We start from the raw sequence: 23,291 nt of genomic DNA, 5'->3' as shown, positions 1-23,291 counted from the left end.
GTTCTCATAACTATTAGTTCAACCTCCACAACATGTAGTCATTTGTCCACATCATAGTAGCAGTTTCTCCTTCCTCTGAACAAATTGCAAATGCTTTTGGACATTTCATACAATTCTCTGCTGTTTTACAACATTATCATTTGCTTATGTCCTGTCAGTCAAAATGAACTATACTTATCAATGCTGAATAGTCCTTCCCTATAAAACTAATAGTCCTCATTTCATTGCTTGAGTCAGTACATACAAAATTGTTGAACTAGTTTTCAAAATCTGTCAAACTAATTTTAAATGTTGGGAGAACCACTGTAAAGTAAATTATTCAAACATTTACTGTAAGGGAGAACAGGTACAGTATGTGTAGTATTGGACAGTAATTCAGCATTAAACAATCTGCACTGCTGTCATTGTGTCAGGCATTACAGTAAGCTACAGTGGGACAAGCATTTTTTTTACATACTTATTTTACATTTTACATTTAGACTCACAGCTTTACTGTACTGTAGTGTGTTACCGCAACCTACTGCACTAACTGTTGTGCAAATGTTACGTAATAGTGATGTGAGAAAAGCACCAAAGCGATTGAGAAAAACTGTAAAGGATTGATATGTTGACTGGTGGTGAACCTTAGTGTAAACCTTTGTCTTTTTGATAATCAGAGTGTAATAACTGCGACTGGGTGACGTTGCCTCTTCTATCTGTAAAGCCGGACCCTCCCATCGGTTATGGCTCTGCCGTCCAAAGGCCAAGGCAGCGCAGCGGCTCGTAGAAACTGTAAAAACCGAGCCCGTTGTCCGTCCTTCTCTCAGTCCAGTCGGTGTTGTGTGTCGTTGTCAACATGTCTCTCAGGTTCCTCGTGGCGCTGCTCGCCCTCACCGGCGTCACCGTTTCTGCTCAGGCCGACGTGGAGAGTCAGGCCGAGGCGTTTCTGAAGAAGTTCGACGAGGATGCCACCAGGCTTATGTACCAGTACTCTCTGGCTTCGTGGGCCTACAACACCAACATCACCCAGGAGAACTCGGACAAACTGGTGCGTAGATCCTGAACCAGTAACTTTATAGCGTTTATTGAGCACTGTAGCACTTTATCACTATCACACTGTACTATATTTTGGTTTCGTTGTGTTCTCAACCCATTCTAGCACAACTCCATCAAGAAACCCTGTCCTGGTCTTTGCATTGTTGCATCCTCATCCATCTTATCCATCCATAAACAGTCTTTTTTTGTTTTTTCTTTTGTCATAGTAGTGTCATGTTAATTGTCTTCCTTTGTAGTTTTTTTGTCTGTTGGTTTCTGTTGGATACATGTGTGTTTTTTTCCTGTTTTATGAATTCTGTTGTCATGTCCTTGTGTTTTTTAGCACCTTGCCAGGAGGACTATGTCCATTAATGTGCATTGTCCTCCTTAAATAAACATAAAATAAAAATAAATAAAGAACAGATTTGTTGTGACTGAAATGACCGATTTACTTCATCTGTTTGTCTGTTTGTTTCATCTGCAGTCGGCAGAGGGGAAAGTTTGGGGCGATTTCTACACCAGGATGTCGGACGAGTCCCGGAAATACCCCATCGACCAGATCAAGAATCCAGAAATCAAACTGCAGCTCATCTCCCTGCAGGACAAAGGAGCTGGAGCTCTGTCCGCGGACAAGGCTGCACATGTAAGACCACCACACTGCAAAAACTCTAAATCTCCCAGAGAATATTTGTCTTATTTCTTGTCAAAATGTCTCATTTCTAGTCAAAACTAATCTCTTTCCACTTAAAATAAGACTCATCACCTAAAAATTTACTTGTTTTTATCTCATTTTCACTTGTTTCTAACAAATTTTCACTTGAAATAAGTAGAAAAAGTGAAAAAGTGAAAGCAAGTTCTTTGTGCTTGTAATAAGAAAGAAAAACTTGCTCCACTATCAGATTTTTCTACTTATTTCAAGTGAAAATCTGCTTGAAAGAAGTAAAAAGTGTCTAAAAACAAGCTACTTTTTATGTGATGAGTCTCATTTTAAGTAGAATGAGATTTGTTTTGACTAGAAATCAGACAAATATTCTTGGTAAGATATTGAGTTTTTGCAGTGCATGTTGCATCTAAAGCACATTTTATCAATGTTTATAAAAGCTGCACCTTCTCAACGACTCACTATACTTCTTCCACTCTCCTCGTGTCGTTCCTGCAGCTGAGTAAAGTCATGAGTGAGATGAGCACCATCTACAGCACAGCCACCGTGTGTCTGATGGACGACCCCGACAACTGTCAGACTTTGGAGCCAGGTACGATCTGTTCACGAGGAGCCGATAGATAGATAGATAGATAGATAGATAGATAGTAGGGGTGGAAGAAAAAATCGATTCACATAAATATCGTGATAATAGATAGATAGATAGATAGATAGATAGATAGATAGATAGATAGATAGATAGATAGATAGATAGATAGATAGATAGATAGATAGATAGATAGATAGATAGATAGATAGATAGATAGATAGATAGATAGATAGATATAACTGTATTCATCCCGAAGGAAATTCTTCTGCCAGGATGCTCCAAAGGGAAATGTGCAAGGGAGATAAATAGGAAACACGTGACGACAGCAGATAAAGCAGTTTATAATTAACAAGGAAACGGAGGAAAGGAAAACAGGTTTTAGAACAACGGTTTTTTACAAGATCCTGTGTTAACTTTAGTGTTTCCTCTTTTTAACTTTAAACTCAGACTGAAACTGACTTCATCAGGTCCTTTTACTTGAGTATTTCCATTTAAACTTCTACTCCACTACACGTTTGTGCATGAAATATTGTGTTGAAATACAATCTTCACAACATTTGTCTGATCATTTAAACTTAAACTTTAAACTTCTCAAAGTCCAAAGAGGTAAAACCATCTAATAAATAATAAAACAATAAAAAGTAAGTCCAGATATGTCCAATAAATACACAAATAAATAAATAAATAAATAAATACAGGTTCATGAGGAAGAACTTTGTTTTAATCATCTCACACGTCTTCAGGAGAGGCCTGAAAAAGTAGAAACGTAAGAATATTATGTAAGCTGCATTATAGTTTCAAATATTTCATCAAATTTACATCATGTTGGGCTGTTTTATTTATAAAGATCTTTTTTTAAAGGATCATAATGATTGTAATGTGAAATGTAAAGAAATACTTGATAACAATATTGAAGTAAAAGTTCAGAACGACATCCCAGCGTTTTTATTTTATGATATTTCATTCCACAGTTGATGAAACCACAAATATTTATTTCAGTAAATCATTATCTTTCATTTTTTTTATGTAAATTGCTTTTTTTATGCAGTGAATTTCTGTATTATCATTTCTTTTCTGACTCTGGAGACAACCATTGTTGTTTTTACATACAGGATCAGCCTCTTATGGCTTCCACCGCCTGCATAACGTTCAACTTCACTATTTTAAATATAAACTAAACCAAAATAAACATTTATCTTGGCTCACATCCGTCTCTGTCTATGGCAAGCGGATTTAACATTTAAAAGCTAAGTTTGACTCTCCGGAATTAACATTGTAGATATCAACAACGTCTTTCTGACTAGTCGTAACTAAGTTTTGAATAGTTGGATTTTTTATTCAAGATATCTGTAATTCAGTTTTTCCTAGTCAAAAAGAACATTTTAGATCCGCAACTACGTTCTTCCTAGGACAAATGACGTCACTTTTGCCATTCATGTGTATGGGGTTTGTCATTACAGACAATTCAGTTGCAGATATCCACTATGTGAATTACAGATATCTGTAACTGAATTACGACTAGTACTAATTCCAGTTTGAGATATCTACAACGTCATTTCGACTAGTCAAAACTTAATTACAGATATCTGAAAAGGGACATGTAGATATCTTTAATTGAGGTGAATTAAAGATATCTTGAACTGGAATTATGACTAGTCAGAATCAAATTGTAGATATCTCAAACTGGAATTAGTACTAGTCGTAATTCAGTTACAGATATCTGTAATTCACATAGTGGATATCTGCAACTGAACTGTAGATATCTGTAACGACAAACCCCATACACATGAATGGCAAAAGTGACGTCATTTGTCCTAGGAAGAACGTAGTTGTGGATCCGAAATGACAATTGTGGATAGGAAGAATGTAGTTGCAGATATCTTAAATATTCTTTTCAACGAGGCAAAACTGAATTACAGATATCTACAACACATATCCAGTCTGGCTTTTAAATGTTAAAATGGCTTGTTGCCATACTGTCTCTGTCTCTGACGCCTTCATGTGTCTGCAGGTCTGGAACGCGTGATGTCGTCCAGCAAGAACTACGCCGAGCGGCTGCACGTGTGGGAAGGCTGGAGGAGGGAGACGGGGAAGAGGATGAGGCCGCTGTACGAAGACTACGTCGACCTGAAGAACGAAGCTTCCAAACTCAACGGTGAGAAGAAAAAAGTTTATTTCATCAACATGAGAAAATGTGTTTTAAGACGTAAACAGTCGGCCGTAATAAAGTGTTCAGATGTCGTCCTGTAGCATGTGGATTGACTGATCGGATCCCTTCAGTAACTTCTTGTTAACACACAGCTGATTGAAAACACTTAAACCGCAGTAAAAGGGTCGGTGACGTGAAATCTCACTATATATACAGTACAGGAAAAATACATCTGGACTCAAATGTGGAATAAACATAATTCACTTTTACAAAACAACACTATCTTAACAAATTTTTACATAATTTCTCGCATTATTTAGAAGGAAAGCTTTTTGTTTTTAAGATGCTGTATGTCCTGCTCAGTGTTGGCAAAATGCATTGAATATAGAAATAATACAGCAAAAAAATCTATTTAAATTTAATGTTTTCAGAAGAAAGTATATTTTTTATGAGTTCACTTAAACTCATGTGTAGGTGGATCAACTTTTTAATATTCATCATTCTTTCGTGGTTTCACCATTTGACATTTTCAGGGGCTTCAGTCTGACTTTTGTTAAAAAATGGTGCAAATGACATAAAACCAACACAAATACAAAATCTGATGCTTAAAGCAGTTTTTTTTAAAGATATTTCTGAAGTTCTCATTATTTGTCACTGAACCTGCTGTAAGAGTGAACTGACTGAGTCTGTGTTGCTCTCAGGGTTTGAAGACTACGGCTCCTACTGGAGATACAACTACGAGACGATCGATGACGACAAGTACAAGTACACGAGGGACCAGCTGATGGACGACGTCCGCTCCGTTTACACAGAGGTTCGTCTGAAGCTTCTTCTCTCTCCTCTCCTCTTGTCTTTGGCTCATTTAAAAAACTCTCAACACTCACTTCTCTAACTGCACCAAAGACTTGAATGTATTTACACATCACTGCTGTTTTTACAAGACAATAAAATACAACACAATAATATACTTTATTGTCCCACTGCGGGAAATTTGTCAGCTGCAACATAAACGCCTCGATGGCTGCAAAGACAAATAGACAATACTTCTATACAATAATACTGACCTATAACACATCCCATAACATCACACATATAACACATTCACACAGCAATGGAATCAACACATAATGAAATCATTTACTCATATGTTTTAATATAATTTGAGGATATGTTTTATTCAGTTTATTCTATTCTATCTTTTTTATTCTTTCCCTTAAGAGAAAGTCACAGCAAATGGCATTGCACAGTGTGTGCCGTATAATGACAATAAAGTTTATTGAAATATAAAAACATAAGAAATGTTATTACTAAAACACAACCTGCATGGCTTTAGCTGAACGCTCTCACTTCCCTTTGGAAACTATTTAACCTTCATTCATCACTTCTCTCTCACTCTGAGCTGAGGACTGAGACTGGACGACTGATATTTAAAAGAAGAAATGATAAAAACAATGTTTTAACTATTACCAGATTCAAACAATTGCAACACATACTGATTACTCTATATACATTAGTTCAATCCAACATTCTCAGACTGTTTCTCATTGATTTCCTTTATTTCCTACTAGAAATAAACTGCACATCTTTGTTATCTGAATCTCTAATGTATAATTCCTGTGTGTTGCAGTAAAACACTCTCAGTCGGAAGCTTTAAAAGTTCAGAAACAACCATAAAGTCAGTGATTAAAGCTGAGGTTTATTGTGTTTATTGTGTTTTCCCCTCAGATCATGCCGTTGTACAAGGAGCTACACGCCTACGTCAGAGCCAAACTCATGGAGGTTTATCCAGGACACATCGATCCAGAAGGACCGCTGCCTGCTCACCTGCTCGGTGCGTGGACCAGGTTTATTATCGATCACATGCATCAATCTGAACCATTAATAATTAACACGGCTGATATCACTGATCCTGCTACTCTATCTGGATCTAAACCTTCTCTCACTTCCAGGTTATTCAATAAAATGGTTTTCATTAAAGGTTAAAGACCAAATATACATAGACACATATACATAAAATAGAGAGTAAAAACAGAGAGAATCACTTAATGAGAAAAGTCTCATCACATAATCCAAATCTAATTCACACCAGTCTGAAAGAGTAGTTTAACATCATCATAAATTATATTAGAATATGTTCTTACATAGCATTTAAAGTCCTGTAGTTATGAAATATACATGTTCTTACTGTAAACTTTAAAGCTTGTTGAAGTTGAACTTTGTCTCCCTCTGCTGTCGACATCTCATCACTACAACTTTGATCATATTACAGTTAAATATGAACTTTTAAGATGTAAAATTGTTCAGATTATAGAAATATTAAAATATGGTAAAGATGTGTTTCTGACCTCGGGGTAAATATCATTTAGTAATTTGGTTGTTTAAAGGCCACAACACAGGTACAGACTGTTACAGGGGCAAAACCAGTGCAACACAATGTGTGATATCCTCCTTTAGATTTTGTAAAAACATGTGAGTGGAAAATAAAACCCTGTTGTTGTGATTGATCAGGTGACATGTGGGGCCGATTCTGGACCAACCTGTACCCTCTGTCCGTCCCCTACCCCGACAAACCAGACATCGATGTCACCAAAACGATGGTGGAGCAGGTAGAAACCGTTCAGCGTGGTTCTGTTTTATAATATGAACTAACTAACACATGAGACAAATGAAACATAAAAAAAAAACACTTGGTAACACTTTACTTGAATAGGTATTCATAAGATTGACATAAAACTGTCATAACCATGACATAAACATCAATGAATACTTATGCACTGCAAAAACTCAAAATCTTACCAAGAATATTTGTCTTATTTCTAGTCAAAATGTCATTTCTAGTCCAAACAAATCAAATTATACTCAAAATAAGACTTGTCACATAAAAATGTGCTTGTTTTTAGACACTTTTTACCTCTTTCAAGCAGATTTTCACTTGGAATAAGTAGAAAAATCTGACAATGGAGCAAGTTTTTCTTTCTTATTACGAGCACAGAAAACTTGCTTTCACTGGCAGATTTTTCTACAGTACTTATTTCAAGTGAAAATTTGTTTGAAACAAGTGAAAATGATCTAAAAACAAGTTATTTTAAGTGGAAAGAGATTAGTTTTGACTAGAAATTAGACATTTTGACAAGAAATAAGACAAATATTCTTGGAAAGATTTTGAGTTTTTGCAGTGTGACAGCTGTGGTTAAGTGTGATTCGGTAAGTTATGTCACTTTTGATGCAAAGTTGACATTGTTTGAGATGTTTTTGTTCTGACAACTTGACATAAAGACAATTTAAACTGTCATAGCAGACCTAATTGCCAAACTTTGTCAAAATTATGTCAAGTTGTCAGAACAAAAACATCTCAAATAATGTCAACTTTGCATCAAAAGTGACATAACTTACCGAATGACACTTAACCACAGCTGTCAGAAGTATTCATTGATGTTTATGACAGCTGTTATGTCATGGTTATGACAGTGTTATGTCAATCTTATGAATACCTATTCAAGTAAAGTGTTACCAAACACTTTAAACCTGGAACTGAAATGTGAAACTTGTGGAACTTCAACCTTCAGGGCTGGACCGAGCGTCATTTTTTTGAAGAAGCAGAGAAGTTCTTCATGTCCGTCGGCCTCTACGAGATGTTCCCCAACTTCTGGAACGACTCCATGTTGGTGAAGCCCGACGACGGACGGAAGGTGGTGTGTCACCCCACGGCCTGGGACATGGGCAACAGAGAGGACTTCAGGTAAAACAACACAACTCACGTTCACTATCACATTATGCTCATTTATATTTATTATCAGTATGAAGAAGTCCGATTGTTATACACTGCAAAAACTCAAAATCTTTCCAAGAATATTTGTCTTATTTCTTGTCAAAATGTCTCATTTCTAGTCAAAACTAAACTCTTTCCACTTTAAATAAGACTCATCACCTAAAAATTAACTTGTTTTTAGATCATTTTCACTTGTTTCAAACTAATTTTCACTTGAAATAAGTAGAAAAATCTGCCAGCAAGTTTTTTGTGCTTGTAATAAGAAAGAAAAACTTGCTCCACTATCAGATTTTTCTACTTATTTCAAGTGAAAATATACTTGAAATAAATAATAAGTGTCTAAAAACTAGCTACTTTTTGAATTTGAATTGAATTGAATTAACTTTATTAATCCCGAAGGAGGGAAATTTGTTTGTCCCAGCAGCACACAACAATAAAAAAGCAAATACACAATATAAAAATAGACAGATAAATACTCCAGGCACACGCACAACAATCATGTTATGTGTATAAATATACTTATTTTAGGTATAATGACATTTGTTTTGACCAGAAATGACATTTTGACTAGAAATAAGACAAATATTCTTGGTAAGATTTAGAGTTTTTGCAGTGTAGTGTAAGGTTATTGGCCTTTGACTTGTCATGAGGACAATAAATCCTCCACATACTAATATTCATGATAACCTTTTTATTAGATTTATTGCACAAAGACTGATTAACAGGAAAAACTTTAAAACTTAAACCCGAGCTGCTCTTTGTCTCTTTGACTTTTGCAGCTGTTTGAGTTGCTGCGTGTGTTTTCCTGCTGAGCACATGCAAGTAATCTGACCCTAGATCAGTACAACGGGAGCCATAAATCAGAACGTGCTGGAACAACGCTACTGCTCATTAATCTCTGAGTCATTCTGTCCTGCTGATAAAGATAAACAACAAGGTCTTAATGCTGTCAAATATTAATCAGAGGGTTTTAGTGTCTGCAGTCGTAAAGTTTGTCCAAATCCAGAAGTCAGGTTTGGGTTAATCCTCTGGCTTCGTTCACACTCACTAGAATTCCTATGTTATTTGGTGATTTTACTGCATAAAGTTTTTACCTAACATCACTTCTGGTCATAAAAATGTAAAATATCCATTAATTTTTTAATTTTTTAACCCTCCAAATGCCAGTTTGTTTGCACAATGCTCCGAAACGACCTCAAAAAGAGACCATTTTCTATAGTATCATCATTATTATTATTATTTTCATGATAACACACCTACATCAACATTATGTCATTCAGTTGTGCCATTGCAGTGCAGTGAGCCATCGTACGCCCCCTATTGGAGACTAAGAATATTACATGAAATTGCTCGTTTGGCCAAAAATGGGCAGATGATATATCATTTTGTAGAAAACATTGAAAAGTACAATTTAGAAGTGTTGGGTTTTGAATGAAGGACATTTGGTCTGAATTGTATGATTTAATACTGGTAATTACAAGGAATTCAAAATATATAGTTTTAATTGGCCTCGATGGAGCCAACGTGTACAACTGGAGGTTTACAGTATATTATTGGTATATTTAAAGAGATGAAGTGTAAAATTGAAAATTGAAAAACCCAGACCCCTGAGAAATGTTATTCAATCTGCATTAACACAGATAAAATGGTAAAAAAAAGAAAGAAAGTAAAAGTCCAGAGGGTTAAAATGACTGAATGAAACTTTCCACATATGAAACCATGTAACTCCACCGGCCTCCTCAAGTCCTCGGACTGAATTCATTTTTATTAAACCTAACATCACTTCTTGTCATAAAAATGTAAAATATCCATTCATTTTTTTATTTTTTTCACAGTGCTCCGAAACGACCTCAAAAAGAGACAATTTTCTGTATTATTATCATTATTATTGTTTTTATGATAACACATCTACATCAACATTATGTCATTCAATTGCTCCATTGCAGTGCAGTGAGCCACCAATGCAACTAAGAATATTACATGAAATTGCTCGTTTGGCCAAAAATGGGCAGATGATATACTGTATCATTTTGTAGAAACAAGTGTTGAGTTTGGAATGAAGGACATTTGGCCTGAATTGTATGATTTAATACTGTAAACAACAAGGAATTCAGAATATATAGTTTTAATTGGCCTCGATGGAGCCACCGTGTACAACTGGAGTACAGTACAGTAGTTTACAGTATATTATTGGTATATTTAAAGAGCTGAAGTGTAAAATTGAAAATTGAAAAACCCAGACCCCTGAGAAATGTTATTCAATCTGCATTAACACAGATAAAATTGTAAAAAAAAAAGAAAGAAAGTAAAAGTCCAGAGGGTTAAAATGACTGAATGAAACTTTCCACGTACAGTATGAAACCATGAAACTCCACCGATCTCCAGACTGAGTCCTCGGACTGAATTCATTTTTATTAAACTTCAGAGTCACGTTGACTCATCAGATTCGAGGCTTTTTATTGGTACAGTTGATCAGATACGGTATCTCCTCGGCCACCTCGACACACCCGTATCACATCGTGTACCTGCTGACAGCAACACTTCTCTCTCTCCTCCTCTCTGCCATGTGTTCTTCAGGATCAAAATGTGCACCGAGGTCAACATGGACAACTTCCTCACCGTGCACCACGAGATGGGACACAACCAGTACCAGATGGCGTATCGCAACCTGTCCTACCCGCTGAGGGACGGCGCCAACGAGGGTTTCCACGAGGCCGTGGGCGAGATCATGTCGCTGTCCGCCGCCACGCCCAAACACCTGCAGAGCCTCGGGCTGCTGGCCGACGACTTCAAATACGACAACGGTAAAAACCCACAGGAGTGTTAGTTCTGCAAAACATGACTTCATGCTGCTAAAATCTGTAGGTTTATTAATAAAAAGAATAATGGTTCATTAGTGACAGAAACCTTCTGCACACTGCAAAAACTCAAAATCTTTCCAAGAATATTTGTCCTATTTCTAGTCAAAATGTCATTTCTAGTCAAAACAAATCTCAATCTACTTCAAATAAGACTCATCACATTAAAAAGCAGCTTGTTTTTAGACACTTTTTACTTCTTTCAAGCAGATTTTCACTTGAAATAAGTAGAAAAATCTGATAGTGGAGCAAATTTTTCTTCCTTGTTACAAGCACAAAAAACTTGCTTTCACTGGCAGATTTTTCTATTTATTTCAAGTGAAAATTTGTTTGAAACAAGTGAAAATGATCTAAAAACAAGTAATTTTTTAGGTGATGAGTCTTATTTTAAATGGAAAGAAATGAGATATTTTGACAAGAAATAAGACAAATAGTCTTGGAAAGATTTTGAGTTTTTGCAGTGTAATGTTGATTATTTGTTGTTGTTGTTGTTGTTGTTGTTGCTTAGATACGGAGATCAACTTCCTGCTGAAGCAGGCGCTGACCATCGTGGCCACGCTGCCGTTCACCTACATGCTGGAGGAGTGGAGGTGGCAGGTGTTCGCTGGGAACATCACCAAGGACGAGTGGATGAAGCAGTGGTGGGAGATGAAGTAAGAGCAGGACGGCCACCTCGTTCACACACAGTGGTGGAGAAGTAATGGAGTAAAGTTACTTGAGTACTGTAGCTACTTAAAGGACAATTCCAGGCAAATTCAACTCGGGGGTGTATTTTCCTATCATTTTAGGTCTAAAAGAAGGAATCTGAAGATGTTCAGTTTAATGTCTCCTGTTTTGCGGTAGTTGTGTCTGTCCCTGCGTCGCCACGGCAGCAATGAATGGGAGTGGATGTAAGTTCTGCTGTTTAGGCTGTTTCCATCCCTCAAAGCCACAGACAGCGTCAGATGGAGACTCAAACATGCACCCAGAAGTTTATTTACTTCAAGCAAGCCGACATGTTTGTAAAAGTCGATCTAATTCAAAGTCTCCCGGAGTCTCGCGCGAGACCCAGTTGCCGTGCTCGGTGTGTTCAGGTGCAGTGGGAAAAGCTACCGTTTGTGTCATAAACACAGGAATATCAACTCTTTACTTGCTTCAAGTAAAAGAAACTTCTCGGCGCATGTTTGAGTCGCCACCTGACGCTGTCTGTGGAAAAAAATGTACACTTGAAGCAAGTAAAGAGTTGATATTCCTGTGTTTATGACACAAACGGTAGCTTTTCCCACTGCACCTGAACACACCGAGCACGGCAACTGGGTCTCGCGCGAGACTCTGGGAGACTTTGAATTAGATCTAGTTTTACAAACATGTCGGCTTGCTTGAAGTAAATAAACTTCTGGCTGCATGTTTGAGTCTCCATCTGACGCTGTCTGTGGCTTTGAGGGCTGGAAACAGCCTAAACAGCAGAACTTACATCCACTCCCATTCATTGCTGCCGTGGCGATGCGGGGACAGACACAACTACCGCAAAACAGGAGACATTAAACTGAAAATCTTCAGATTCCTTCTTTTAGACCTAAAATGATAGGAAAATACAGCCCCCAGTTGAATTTGCCTGGAATTGTCCTTTAAGTACATATCCAGAGGATTTGTACTTTACTTGAGTATTAGATTTCTTTGGTACTTATTACTCTTGAATACATTTCCAAGACAAATATTTTTACTTTTACTCAAGTTAAGGCTGAAAAGTACTGGTTACTTTCAGGTCTTTTTCTAAAATCCTATTGGACACAAGCTGTGTTTGTCTGTGAAGGAAACCCTAACCCCTAAAAGCAGCACATCAGTGCAGCTGAGCAGCAAAGAGTTCATTCTCACTAACAAGAGTTAAAAGCTCCTTACATTCATTTACAAACTATTAGAGTCATTCATTGATGTGAAGAATAAGACATTTACTCTGACTCTTACTTCTGCTTTAAAGTAAATTTAAAAGCATGTACTTTTGGATACTTAAGTACCTTTAAAAGCAAGTAGCTACTTTTTTACTCTTACTGGAGTAACATGTTGACTGAGCTACTTTTACTTGTAACGGAGTAAATTTTGACCAGTAGTATTTGTACTCTTACTCAAGTACTGGAGTCGAGTCCTCTGTCCATCTCTGCTCAAACAAACGAACTGTAGATAAACGTGCAGCAGCAGCATCACTGAGTCTCTGTCTCCATGGTAACAGGAGGGAGCTGGTGGGCGTGTTCGAGCCGATGCCCAGGGACGAGACCTACTGCGACCCCCCCGCTCTGTTCCACGTGTCTGGAGACTACTCCTTCATCAGGTACAGTGAGGCTGCAGCCGCTTATTATGGGATGTCTTCAGACTTCAATTCAACACTATCATAAAGGTGCATTGATCCAGTGTATTGATCCAGATCAAGGTGCAACTGTGGGTTAAAAATAATCTGCTCTTGTGTTAAAGTGTTGTAGTTTCTTTTATTTTTGCACTGTAAAAAAAAGTCTGTTAATATTTTGGTTGTAAATGTTTTTTTCCTTCACTTTTCTTAATCTAACACATCATCACTGTATAAACTGGACACATTCATGCAACTATTTTACAGATGATTTTCACTTTCACTCTATAAAAACTGCCACACGGGGGACACTACATTACGACGGAGTATTAGGGCCACATTGACAAATAAAAAGATCACAAACTTCGAGAATAAAGTCATAAATTTACGACTTTATTCTTGTAATGTTATGACTTTTTTCTCGTAGGAAATTTGAGACTTTATTCTCGTAAACTTCCGACTTTTTCTCGTAGGAAATGTACAAATGTATTCTCGTAAATTTACGACTTTATTCTCGTAGATTTACGACTTTTTCTCGTAGGAAATGTACGACTTTCTTCTTGTAAATTTATGACTTTTCTCGAAGTCTGTTTTTTTTTTTCTCAATGTGGCCCTAATACTCCGTCGTACTACACTACCTCAGTATTATTATTACAGTATTTAACTATAAAACTCAACAGAACACAGCTAATAAGCAGAAGTCAGCTACTGTGATTGTTTTAGTCCCATGATGTTTATTTGTTTCTATTTTCTATTTTATTTGAAATTTCTTTTAAAAATCTATCTTTGTTCCTTTTAACTCTGATGTATATTACATTTTCATTATTTTTTCATTTTCTATATACATATCTGTATCAGAAGAACTTCCCTCCAGGGATCAACACAGTCAAACAGTGTAAAATGACAGAACAACAAATTATTTTACTGTAGAAACTGCAGTAAATTTGTTACAGTGTTGTATGTGAGAGGCGCTTAGTGTAAAACAGTCCAACCAACCTGTGTGTGTGTGTGTTGCAGGTACTTCACGAGAACCATCTACCAGTTCCAGTTCCAGAAAGCTCTGTGCGACGCAGCCAATCACACGGGGTCGTTGGCGACGTGTGACATCACAGGCTCAAAAGAAGCAGGAACCAAACTGAGGTGAGAAAAACTTCCTGTTCCTCTGTTTCCTTGTTTTTGTTATTACATAATACATAGTATGTATGAACGTTCATGTTCCTCCCACATGAATCTGTTTCAATTCTTTTTCCTTTTTTTTTTTTTTTTAAATTCTTCTGCAAACGATAGATGAGCAGAAAGGCAAATGAATTTCCCTTTGCACTGCAAAAACTCAAAATCTTTCCAATAATATCTGTCTTATTTCTTGTCAAAATGTCTCATTTCTAGTCAAAATTAATCTCTTTCCACTTTAAATAAGACTCATCACCTAAAATTTAACTTGTTTTCAGATCATTTTCACTTGAAATAAGTAGAAAAATCTGCCAGTGAAGGCAAGTTTTTTGTGCTTGTAATAAGAAAGAAAAACTTGCTCCACTGTCAGATTTTTCTACTTATTTCAAGTGAAGATATGCTTGAAAGAAGTTTTTTTAAAAATGTCCAAAAACAAGCTACTTTTTAATGTGATGAGTCTTATTTTATGTATAATTAGATTTGTTTTGACTAGAAATGACATTTTGACTAGAGATAAGACAAATATTCTTGCTAAGATTTTGAGTTTTTGCAGTGTGAGGATTAATAAAGTCATTCTTATTCTTATTCTTATTCTTGTTATTCTTATGAAACCATCTTCATCCTCGTCATTGTCGTGGATGTTTTGAACAGGAACATGTTGGAGCTGGGCCGGTCCCAGTCCTGGACTCGGGCTCTGGACACCATCGCCGGCCAGACCAACATGAACGCTCGACCGCTGCTCGACTATTTCCAAAAGCTCCACGACTGGCTGAGGGAGGACAACCAGAAGAACAACAGGAAAGTCGGCTGGAGGACAGACATAGGCCCACGTGAGTTATTATCACTAAGATTAATGATTTATTGAATATTGTTGTGTTTTTATGGGTCAGCTGTTTCCTCCTGTTTACAGTCACTGTGCTGCGTTAACCCTCTAGAGCTGATCTCCTCATGTTGTCTTCACTGCAAAAACTCAAAATCTTACCAAGAATATTTGTCTTATTTCTAGTCAAAATGTCATTTCTAGTCAAAACAAATCTAATTATACTTAAAATAAGACTCATTACATTTAAAAAGTAGCTTGTTTTTAGACACTTTGTTACTTTTTTCAAAACATTTTTCACTTGAAATAAGTTGAAAAATCTGATAGTGGAGCAAGTTTTTCTTTCTTATTACAAGCACAAAAAGATTTTGCTTTGACTGGCAGATTTTTCAACTTATTTCAATTGAAAATTAGTTTGAAACAAGTGAAAACTGTCAAAAAACAAGTTAATTTTTAAGGTGATGAACCTTATTTTAAGTGGAAAGAGATTAGTTTTGACTAAAATTGAGACATTTTGACAAGAAATAAGACAAATATTCTTGGAAAGATGTTGAGTTTTTGCAGTGTTGCTTTTTAAATCCAAACTAAAGACAGTCAGCTGAGCGCTGTGTAATCTGCGACAGGACAAACGACAACTCTCCCGTTATTACGCAACAACTGTGACTCAGGAAAACTTTGCGGTTTCTGTCAAAATTTCCCTGAGGACTTTTTATTTTTTTTAAGGGAGTGGAAAAAACCTACACAGTTTGAAGTCACTGACGTTTTTATATCAAATATTTTACACAATCAAATGATGTGATTCATTTACAGATTCAAAGTATGCCATCAAAGTGAGACTGAGCCTGAAGGCGGCGATGGGCGACAACGCTGTGAGTGTTACAGATGTTACTATTATGGTTACACTGCAAAAACTCAAAATCTTACCAAGAATATTTGTCTTATTTCTAGTTAAAATGTGATTTCTAGTCAAAACAAATCTTAAAATAAGACTCATCACATAAAAAGTAGCTTGTTTTTTAGACACTTTTTTACTTTTTTCAAGCATATTTCCACTTGAAATAAGTAGAAAAAGTTTTTCTTTCTTATTACAAGCACAAAAAACTTGCTTTCACTGGCAGATTTTTCTATTTATTTCAATTGAAAATTTGTTTGAAACAAGTGAAAACTGTCTAAAAACAAGTTAATTTTTAAGTGACAAGTCTTATTTTAAGAGGAAAGAGATTAGTTTTGACTAAAATTGAAACATTTTGACAAGAAATGAGATAAATATTCTTGGAAAGATTGAGTTTTTACAGTGTAACTACAGTATTATCTGAACTGCAGCTTGTTTGATACTGAATATTAATATATGTCGATGTTTTTCAGTATGAGTGGAACAAGAACGAGCTGTACCTGTTCAGGGCCAGCGTGGCGTACGCTCTGAGGCAGTTCTACAGCCAGAAGAACCAGACCCTCGAATTCACGTCAGTGTCCACTGCATCAACATCAAAACAGGAAAATACTCATCACCTTTGCTTTTTTTCTGACGTGATTTTGTTGCTGTTTTCTCCTGCAGGGCAGAAGACGTCCACGCCTATGACGAATCTCCCAGAGTCTCCTTCTACATCGTCTGCACCTACCCAAAGGATAACACTACCTACATCCCAAAGAGCGACCTGGAGGACGCCATCAAGTAAGAACCACACAAATCCACTGCTACACAATATCCCAAACACTGAAGCTTGTTATTGATTTAAAGGGATAGTAGCATTTTTTAAAAGTGGGGTTGTATGATCTACAAATAGCCCCTAAGTACTTTAATTGCAGTAGAAGACTCTCTGCACTCCTCCCGTTAGCAACGCCAGCCCATAATAGCCCTGCCCAGAGATTTGCTGATCGGTGGGCGCTAACCCTGAGCGGAGGGATACGTGAGTTGGTTAGGTCCAAATAAAAACTGTGTTTTTCCTGCACTTTGAAGGGCTGGAAAAAATTATATTATAGTGAACAATGGAACTGTGTATTTTTTTTCAGGTAAAACCTCTTTTAGGCCGTGAAAATAGGCCGTTTCTTTGGGTCTGTTCACAACACTGTATGTTGTAAATCTCTGGGCAGGGCTATTATGGGCTGGCGTTGCTAACGGGAGGAGTGCAGAGAGTCTTCTACTGCAATTAAAGTACTTAGGGGCTATTTGGAGATCATACAACCCCACTCTAAAAAAAATGATACTATCCCTTTAATCTGTTATAGCCTACAGAGTTAAATAAATAAGTAATTTTATTTATATAGCTGCAGCACATTTCATATGACAGGCGCGGACTCAATGTGCCTAAAGCTAAATAAAAACTTGCAAAGAAATGTCTTTAGTTTACTTATTAAGGACGAGTTAGTCATATTAATTACTTTTATGCAATAATTGAATCCTAATAACTTTGTTCATGACTCAACTTTGCTCTTTGCACTGAACTCAAGGTTAAAACTCTTTGTTCATTTCTTCGGTTTATGACCAAACAGCTGTAAAACTGTCGTTCTCTGCGATAAACTGAGACAATGAACACGTTCAACACAAAGATCCTCGATACAGAAGACGTTGTATTTTGAATCTGTGCCAGATTTTGCAGCTTCTGACCAACACTATACAGTACAAGATCATATCAGTCTATATTATTAATACGTAAAGAATGTTTAAGGACAGAGTTTGTTCCTGAGGCAGAAGCAGCTCATGAATAACATTTCTTGGTAACACTTTACTTGAATAGGTATTCATAAGATTGAGATAACACTGTCATAACCATGACATAACAGCTGTCATAAACATCAATGAATACTTATGACAGCTGTCGTTAAGTGTCATTCGGTAAGTTATGACACTTTTAATGCAAAGTTGACATTGTTTGAGATGTTTTTGTTCTGACAACTTGACATAAAGACAATTTAAACTGTCATAGCAGACCTAATGGCCAAACTTTATAAATTATTTCAAGTTCTCATAACAAGGACATCTCAAATAATGTCAACTTTGCATCAAAAGTGACATAACTTACCCAATGACACTTAACGACAGCTGTCATAAGTATTCATTGATGTTTATGACAGCTGTTATGTCATGGTTATGACAGTTTTATGTCAATCTTATGAATACCTATTCAAGTAAAGTGTTACCCATTTCGGATAATAAAATATGTTTGGAAGATTTGTGACATGGTAAAAAAAATGTTAATTTCTATGTTTATTTCTGGGTAATAATGGAAAAACTCTTCTCAAGGGGCGTGGAGGAAATAATCCTAAAATGAAGTTAGCAGCATTGATGTTGAGTTGTTTCCTGCTGTGTCAGTGATAACGTTTACCTGTTTCCTCACTGATCTCAGGTTGAGTCGCGGTCGTATCAACGACGCCTTCCAGCTGGACGACGGGACGCTGGAGTTCGTGGGCGTCCCGGTGACTCTGGCGCCGCCCGTGGAGCAGCCGGTGGAGGTGTGGCTCGTCGTGTTCGGAGTGGTCATGGGCCTCGTGGTGCTGATGGGAGTCTACCTGGTCGTGTCCGGTATCAGAGAGCGCAAACAGTGAGTCATCATCATCATCAACATCATCACCGCCATCTTCCAATCCAATCCGTTTATATTAACAGAGCACATTTAAAAACAACCAAGTGCTTTTCAACAGAGGTGAAATAAATTAAAATCAACATTAAGTCAAATATAAAAACACAGCATATACTGTAAAGGCCCCCACACACCGCCGACGGCCTCTTGTCCGACGAGTCTGTCGCCTCTCGTCGGCCACAGTCGGGAGAAAGGAAGCATTGAAACACGCCGCCCCGACTACTGCCGACCAGAGCGATTGATATAACAGAGTGGTGATAGGACTCCCATAGAAATACAGACCAATTTTAAGCCATAAAGTGGTAATAATCTTTGCCATGTACAGTAACCATGTTGACTTAACAAAATAAAATGTATTAGACTGATCGGTTCATTGTAAAACATTTATTTGTTTACGTAAATGTAGTGATTTCGGTACGTAGCTCAGAGGCAGCCCTGCTCACTTTTCATTCAAACAAACTAATGCCACTGCCACAGTTGTTCAATTTCATCAATGAGACCAACATTAATCTCCTAAAAACAATTTAACCAGCCAGCGGTAAACCTCTAAAAGCATGCGGGATCCCCCCGGGATGAGGACGGAGATCGGCCCTGGCAGATCAGCTCAGCAGAGCGGCTGCTGCCCTTGTGACAGTCGCTGCCCTGGTCCCCGGTCGGGGCTCACACAGACTCTGCACTTCTCCCAAAACAAACATTGGAGCAAATTTCCTAGCGTTATAAACTGACCACAGACTCTGGATTAAACTGTGACGTGTTGACAGCGCTAAAATCCAGAAAAACAGTTTTTAGCAGCTGTCGGTTGCCGTGAAATGGCGATAGCGATGCTAATTTCTGTCTATGGTGTTTTACATTATACGTTAGCATTAAGCTAGCGGACTTTATATGCTTAGTTGTGACACTGGCTGTGTGTGTTTTGAACGTTGTTTCAAACTATGTGGGTTTGATTGAACATCTTTGATGCTTAAATATATATTGCCGCTTAATATATTGCTTTACTCCTCTTTCTATTTTATGTGCCATTTTTACTGTAGGCCAGGCTAGGACACCGTTTGTTTACTGTGGTCACTTCCGCCCCTCCCACACACCGCGCTGATTCGCTTAGGGCACCGCCAATCAGAATCGCCATATAGTCTACTCTCCCGACGGCTGACGGGTCCCGACTGAGCTTATAGGAAGGCTGATGAGACAGTCTGTGGGGGTCTGCACATGTACTTAAAGGGTCAACGAGGAGTTTCTATTTGGTTGTAAAAAAGTCTCATATTAATGTGGATGAATCTACGATACCACTTGTTAATGGCTCCATTTTAGATAAATCTATGGTTTTGTCTCTATGGTTATTTTGTTATTATTAGTGGTGGTGGAAATGCTGGGCGAGCCGACCAGCGTTTCTTTACTTTCGGTTTCGTGGCGAGTCATGAGAATAACGCCGCCGAATCTCCGTTTATGGTGGGAACTAGGACGGTATGTGATCGTCTTCCAACCTCTGACTTTAATTCTTGATGAATGAAAACATGAGTCTGTCTTGCGCCGGTCAAAGAATTTCACGGTGCGGAGGCTCATAAATGTAGTGTGGAAACACTTCGCTTTTCCAAAACTCCTCGTTGTCCCTTTAACCAGTCCTATTTTTCTTGCACTTTGTAGTTTGCACTAACTACTTTAATGTTTGTGCTCTGTGTTGTGTCTCCTGTATGTTCCGTTAGTCTGTAACTTTGTGTTTTGCTGCTGCTGCCGACCCGGAACAGGTCTCTCTTGTAAATGAGACCCTGGGTCTCAATGAGATTTTGCCTGTATAAATAAGGGTTAATAAATAATAATGAATCGGGCCCGACGAGACCCGACGAGACCCAACGCTGTCCGACGAGACCGACAGCTTCCGACACAGATGAACACTCCACACTGTCCGACGAGACCCGGTGTGTTCCTGGCTTAGAAGCAATTAAATGAATGGACAACAATAAGAGCATAAAATAAAAGCAAAGCTGGGGGTTTGTTTCACATTACTTTACCCCAAAAGTAACTGAGTTATTACATTATAAAAGTAAGTACTCATTACCAGGAAAAGTAGCTTTATTTTTTAAATAAATTGCTCAAGTATGTCAAATTACTTGGACTTACCCCCCTGCTGGAGGAGATGGAGGAGAAGAGGCTGGAGGAGGTAGAGGAGGAGGAGATGGAGGAGATGGAGGAGGAGAGGCTGGAGGCTCACAGGTGAGGTTGAAAGAATAAACATCAGTCATGAGATTAAGGCCCTGTCCCATTTCCCCCCCTTAAAACTTCCACTTGGTTTTGAGTGCTCTCAACCGTAAATTCCCCTCGTTGAGGGAAAGTGGCAGAAAATCTTTCCCTATGGAAATGGGACACCACTAGTGTAGTGAACGTAGCGAACGTGATAACATACGTCACATGTTTACAATTCTACCGGTGGAGCGTGCTACTAGTTTCATTCAGGAAAAATGCCGGCAGTTCCGTTGTTGTGTTGCCTGTTGCGTTGGCTGTGTTTGTTTATCTCAGTCCAAACAATTTTTGTAATTAGTCATGGTTATCATAGATTAGCCGGGCTAATGGTTAGCTACCTGTTTAACTTTAATAACTCAGTGACTCAAAAAATATTTTCTCCAGCGGATATCTGAGTTCCAACATGACTGAGCTAACTGGAGTAGTTTCATGTCGTGTCCCACAACGGGAGGGTTTTAACAGCTGACGTCCTGATGCTACCACCGTTAGCTTTGCTGCTGCCGTTAGCTTTGCCGCGATTCCCCCAATAAATACCACACATAGCGACACAAAACACACACACACAGAGAAATAGTAATGTTTCTTCAAGCATTTCAGATGTGTCTAAACGGTGATCGATCGTGACAACGGGTAATTTCATCTTCCACTTCGTTTTAAGCCCGCATCGGATCTCACTACATTTTGAGGGCAAAATCGCACTCCCCTTTGCTCCCTGGAGTAATGGGACACCCTACCCCTACACGTGAACGTGCAAAATATAGGGTTAGGGCAAATATTTAGGGCTAGGGGGAGAACTGGGACAGGCCAAGGGGAAGTAAACACACACAAAACAGATTGGTCCAAGGATAGAGCCCTGAGGGACGCCACAAGAAAGCAGTGTTGAGGATGAGGTTGAGCCTCCTCTCCTGCAGATACTATGACGATTATATATATAGTATATACTGTATATGTGAGACAATTTCTCTTCCTCTCTGTGTTTGTAGGAAAGCAAAGAAGCCAGTTGGGGAGAATCCGTACGATCTGTCCATCGAAGCACAGACCAACAAAGCCTTCGAGGACAGCGACGACGAACACACCGGCTTCTGATCCAGAGGAACCAGAGGGAAGGAGTCGTCAGTGTCATCAGATATTATAAGAGCAAAACATCAACACCACTAAATGTGTAAATGTGTAAAATTATTCATTTTTACCCTTATTGTACAGTGATGAATATTCCTGTAAAAATACACGTAGTATTTCTCTACACATGAGGTTTTATGAGGAGCTCAGCTCAACATACACTGGAGGTTATTGTGCTGTTCTAGTTTGATGCATCAATACGTGCAATTAATTATTATTATTAAGATTTTTTATAGAAATAGTGAACTTTTTTTTCTTACCATGTAGTTCATATATAGTGTATCTAATGTCTTTTAAATGGCTTTTAATATAAATTGAATAAAGTGCAAAAATACAAATGAAAATATAATACTTTACTGTAAGTTGCATTTCATAAATGTCTGCATTAAGAAAAAAATATAATAGGATATATGCAATAACAACCAAGGATAACACAAATTTAAAGGTGCTATATGTTTTTCCTGCAGCTACAAAACCAGCATTGAACATGAAAATCTGTTTGTACAAATATAGAAAAAAAGTAACTAACCCTAACTCATCACTTCCTGTTTTATAAACACAGGAAACAAGCGACTTTCAGTAGCAGAGAAAAGTCACATGTTTCCATTAAGTGTAAAATTTGGTATAGTTTAAATAATCACAATATATTTTTTACACACACAATGTTTAATATTAACCAGAAAGTAGTTGTATATTGTAATAAATATGTTGTAGATATTCAGAAATTATCAGTGTTGTACGACTCAAATTAATGATGGTTCATCAAAAGTATGTTGTTGTTCATGTTTTTTCATTTCATTTATTATATAATATTTAACACCTTTGCTTCTTTATTAATTTCACAAGCAGGAAAATAAAAAGACGGAAAACAAAGTATTAATCTGCTACATGTAGTCAGTGCTAAGTTATATTAAACTAACAGTTTCATTTATGGTTTATAACATGTTAATGTACATTTTTGCTGCATTTACACATCAGTATCACATCTGTACGTGTTGACGTTATGCAATCA

At 37.5% G+C, this 23,291-nt stretch overlaps 1 protein-coding gene across 1 annotated transcript; it reads left to right on the top strand.

Moving 5' to 3' along the window:
* The first annotated feature begins 809 nt into the window (after positions 1-809).
* On the top strand, positions 810-22,452 carry ace2 (angiotensin I converting enzyme 2). The gene is made up of 18 exons (XM_085805053.1): positions 810-1,027; positions 1,499-1,657; positions 2,174-2,267; positions 4,276-4,419; positions 5,115-5,227; positions 6,139-6,244; positions 6,922-7,019; positions 7,980-8,152; positions 10,760-10,986; positions 11,549-11,693; positions 13,247-13,345; positions 14,375-14,497; positions 15,179-15,357; positions 16,158-16,216; positions 16,713-16,810; positions 16,903-17,019; positions 18,692-18,886; positions 22,144-22,452. Exons 1-18 carry the CDS (start codon positions 836-838, stop codon positions 22,244-22,246), a joined length of 2,424 nt encoding a protein of 807 aa, XP_085661179.1. The 5' UTR covers positions 810-835; the 3' UTR covers positions 22,247-22,452.
* The last annotated feature ends 839 nt before the right edge of the window (positions 22,453-23,291 follow it).

This window comes from Trachurus japonicus, chromosome 3, assembly GCF_045865225.1.
Source record: "Trachurus japonicus isolate A0001 chromosome 3, Traja_1.0".
NCBI classification, from domain to species: Eukaryota; Metazoa; Chordata; class Actinopteri; order Carangiformes; family Carangidae; genus Trachurus; species Trachurus japonicus.
The sequence above is the reverse complement of the archived record's forward strand: the minus strand, read 5'-3'. Positions and strand labels throughout refer to the sequence as shown.

Bases quoted from the DNA above. Each gene is read 5' to 3' on its own strand.
- ace2 (XM_085805053.1), top strand. From the start codon at position 836: ATGTCTCTCAGGTTCCTCGTGGCGCTGCTCGCCCTCACCGGCGTCACC. The intron at 8,153-10,759 runs GTAAAACAACAC...TGTGTTCTTCAG, and splicing joins GGCAACAGAGAGGACTTCAG to GATCAAAATGTGCACCGAGG. The intron at 10,987-11,548 runs GTAAAAACCCAC...GTTGTTGCTTAG, and splicing joins CGACTTCAAATACGACAACG to ATACGGAGATCAACTTCCTG.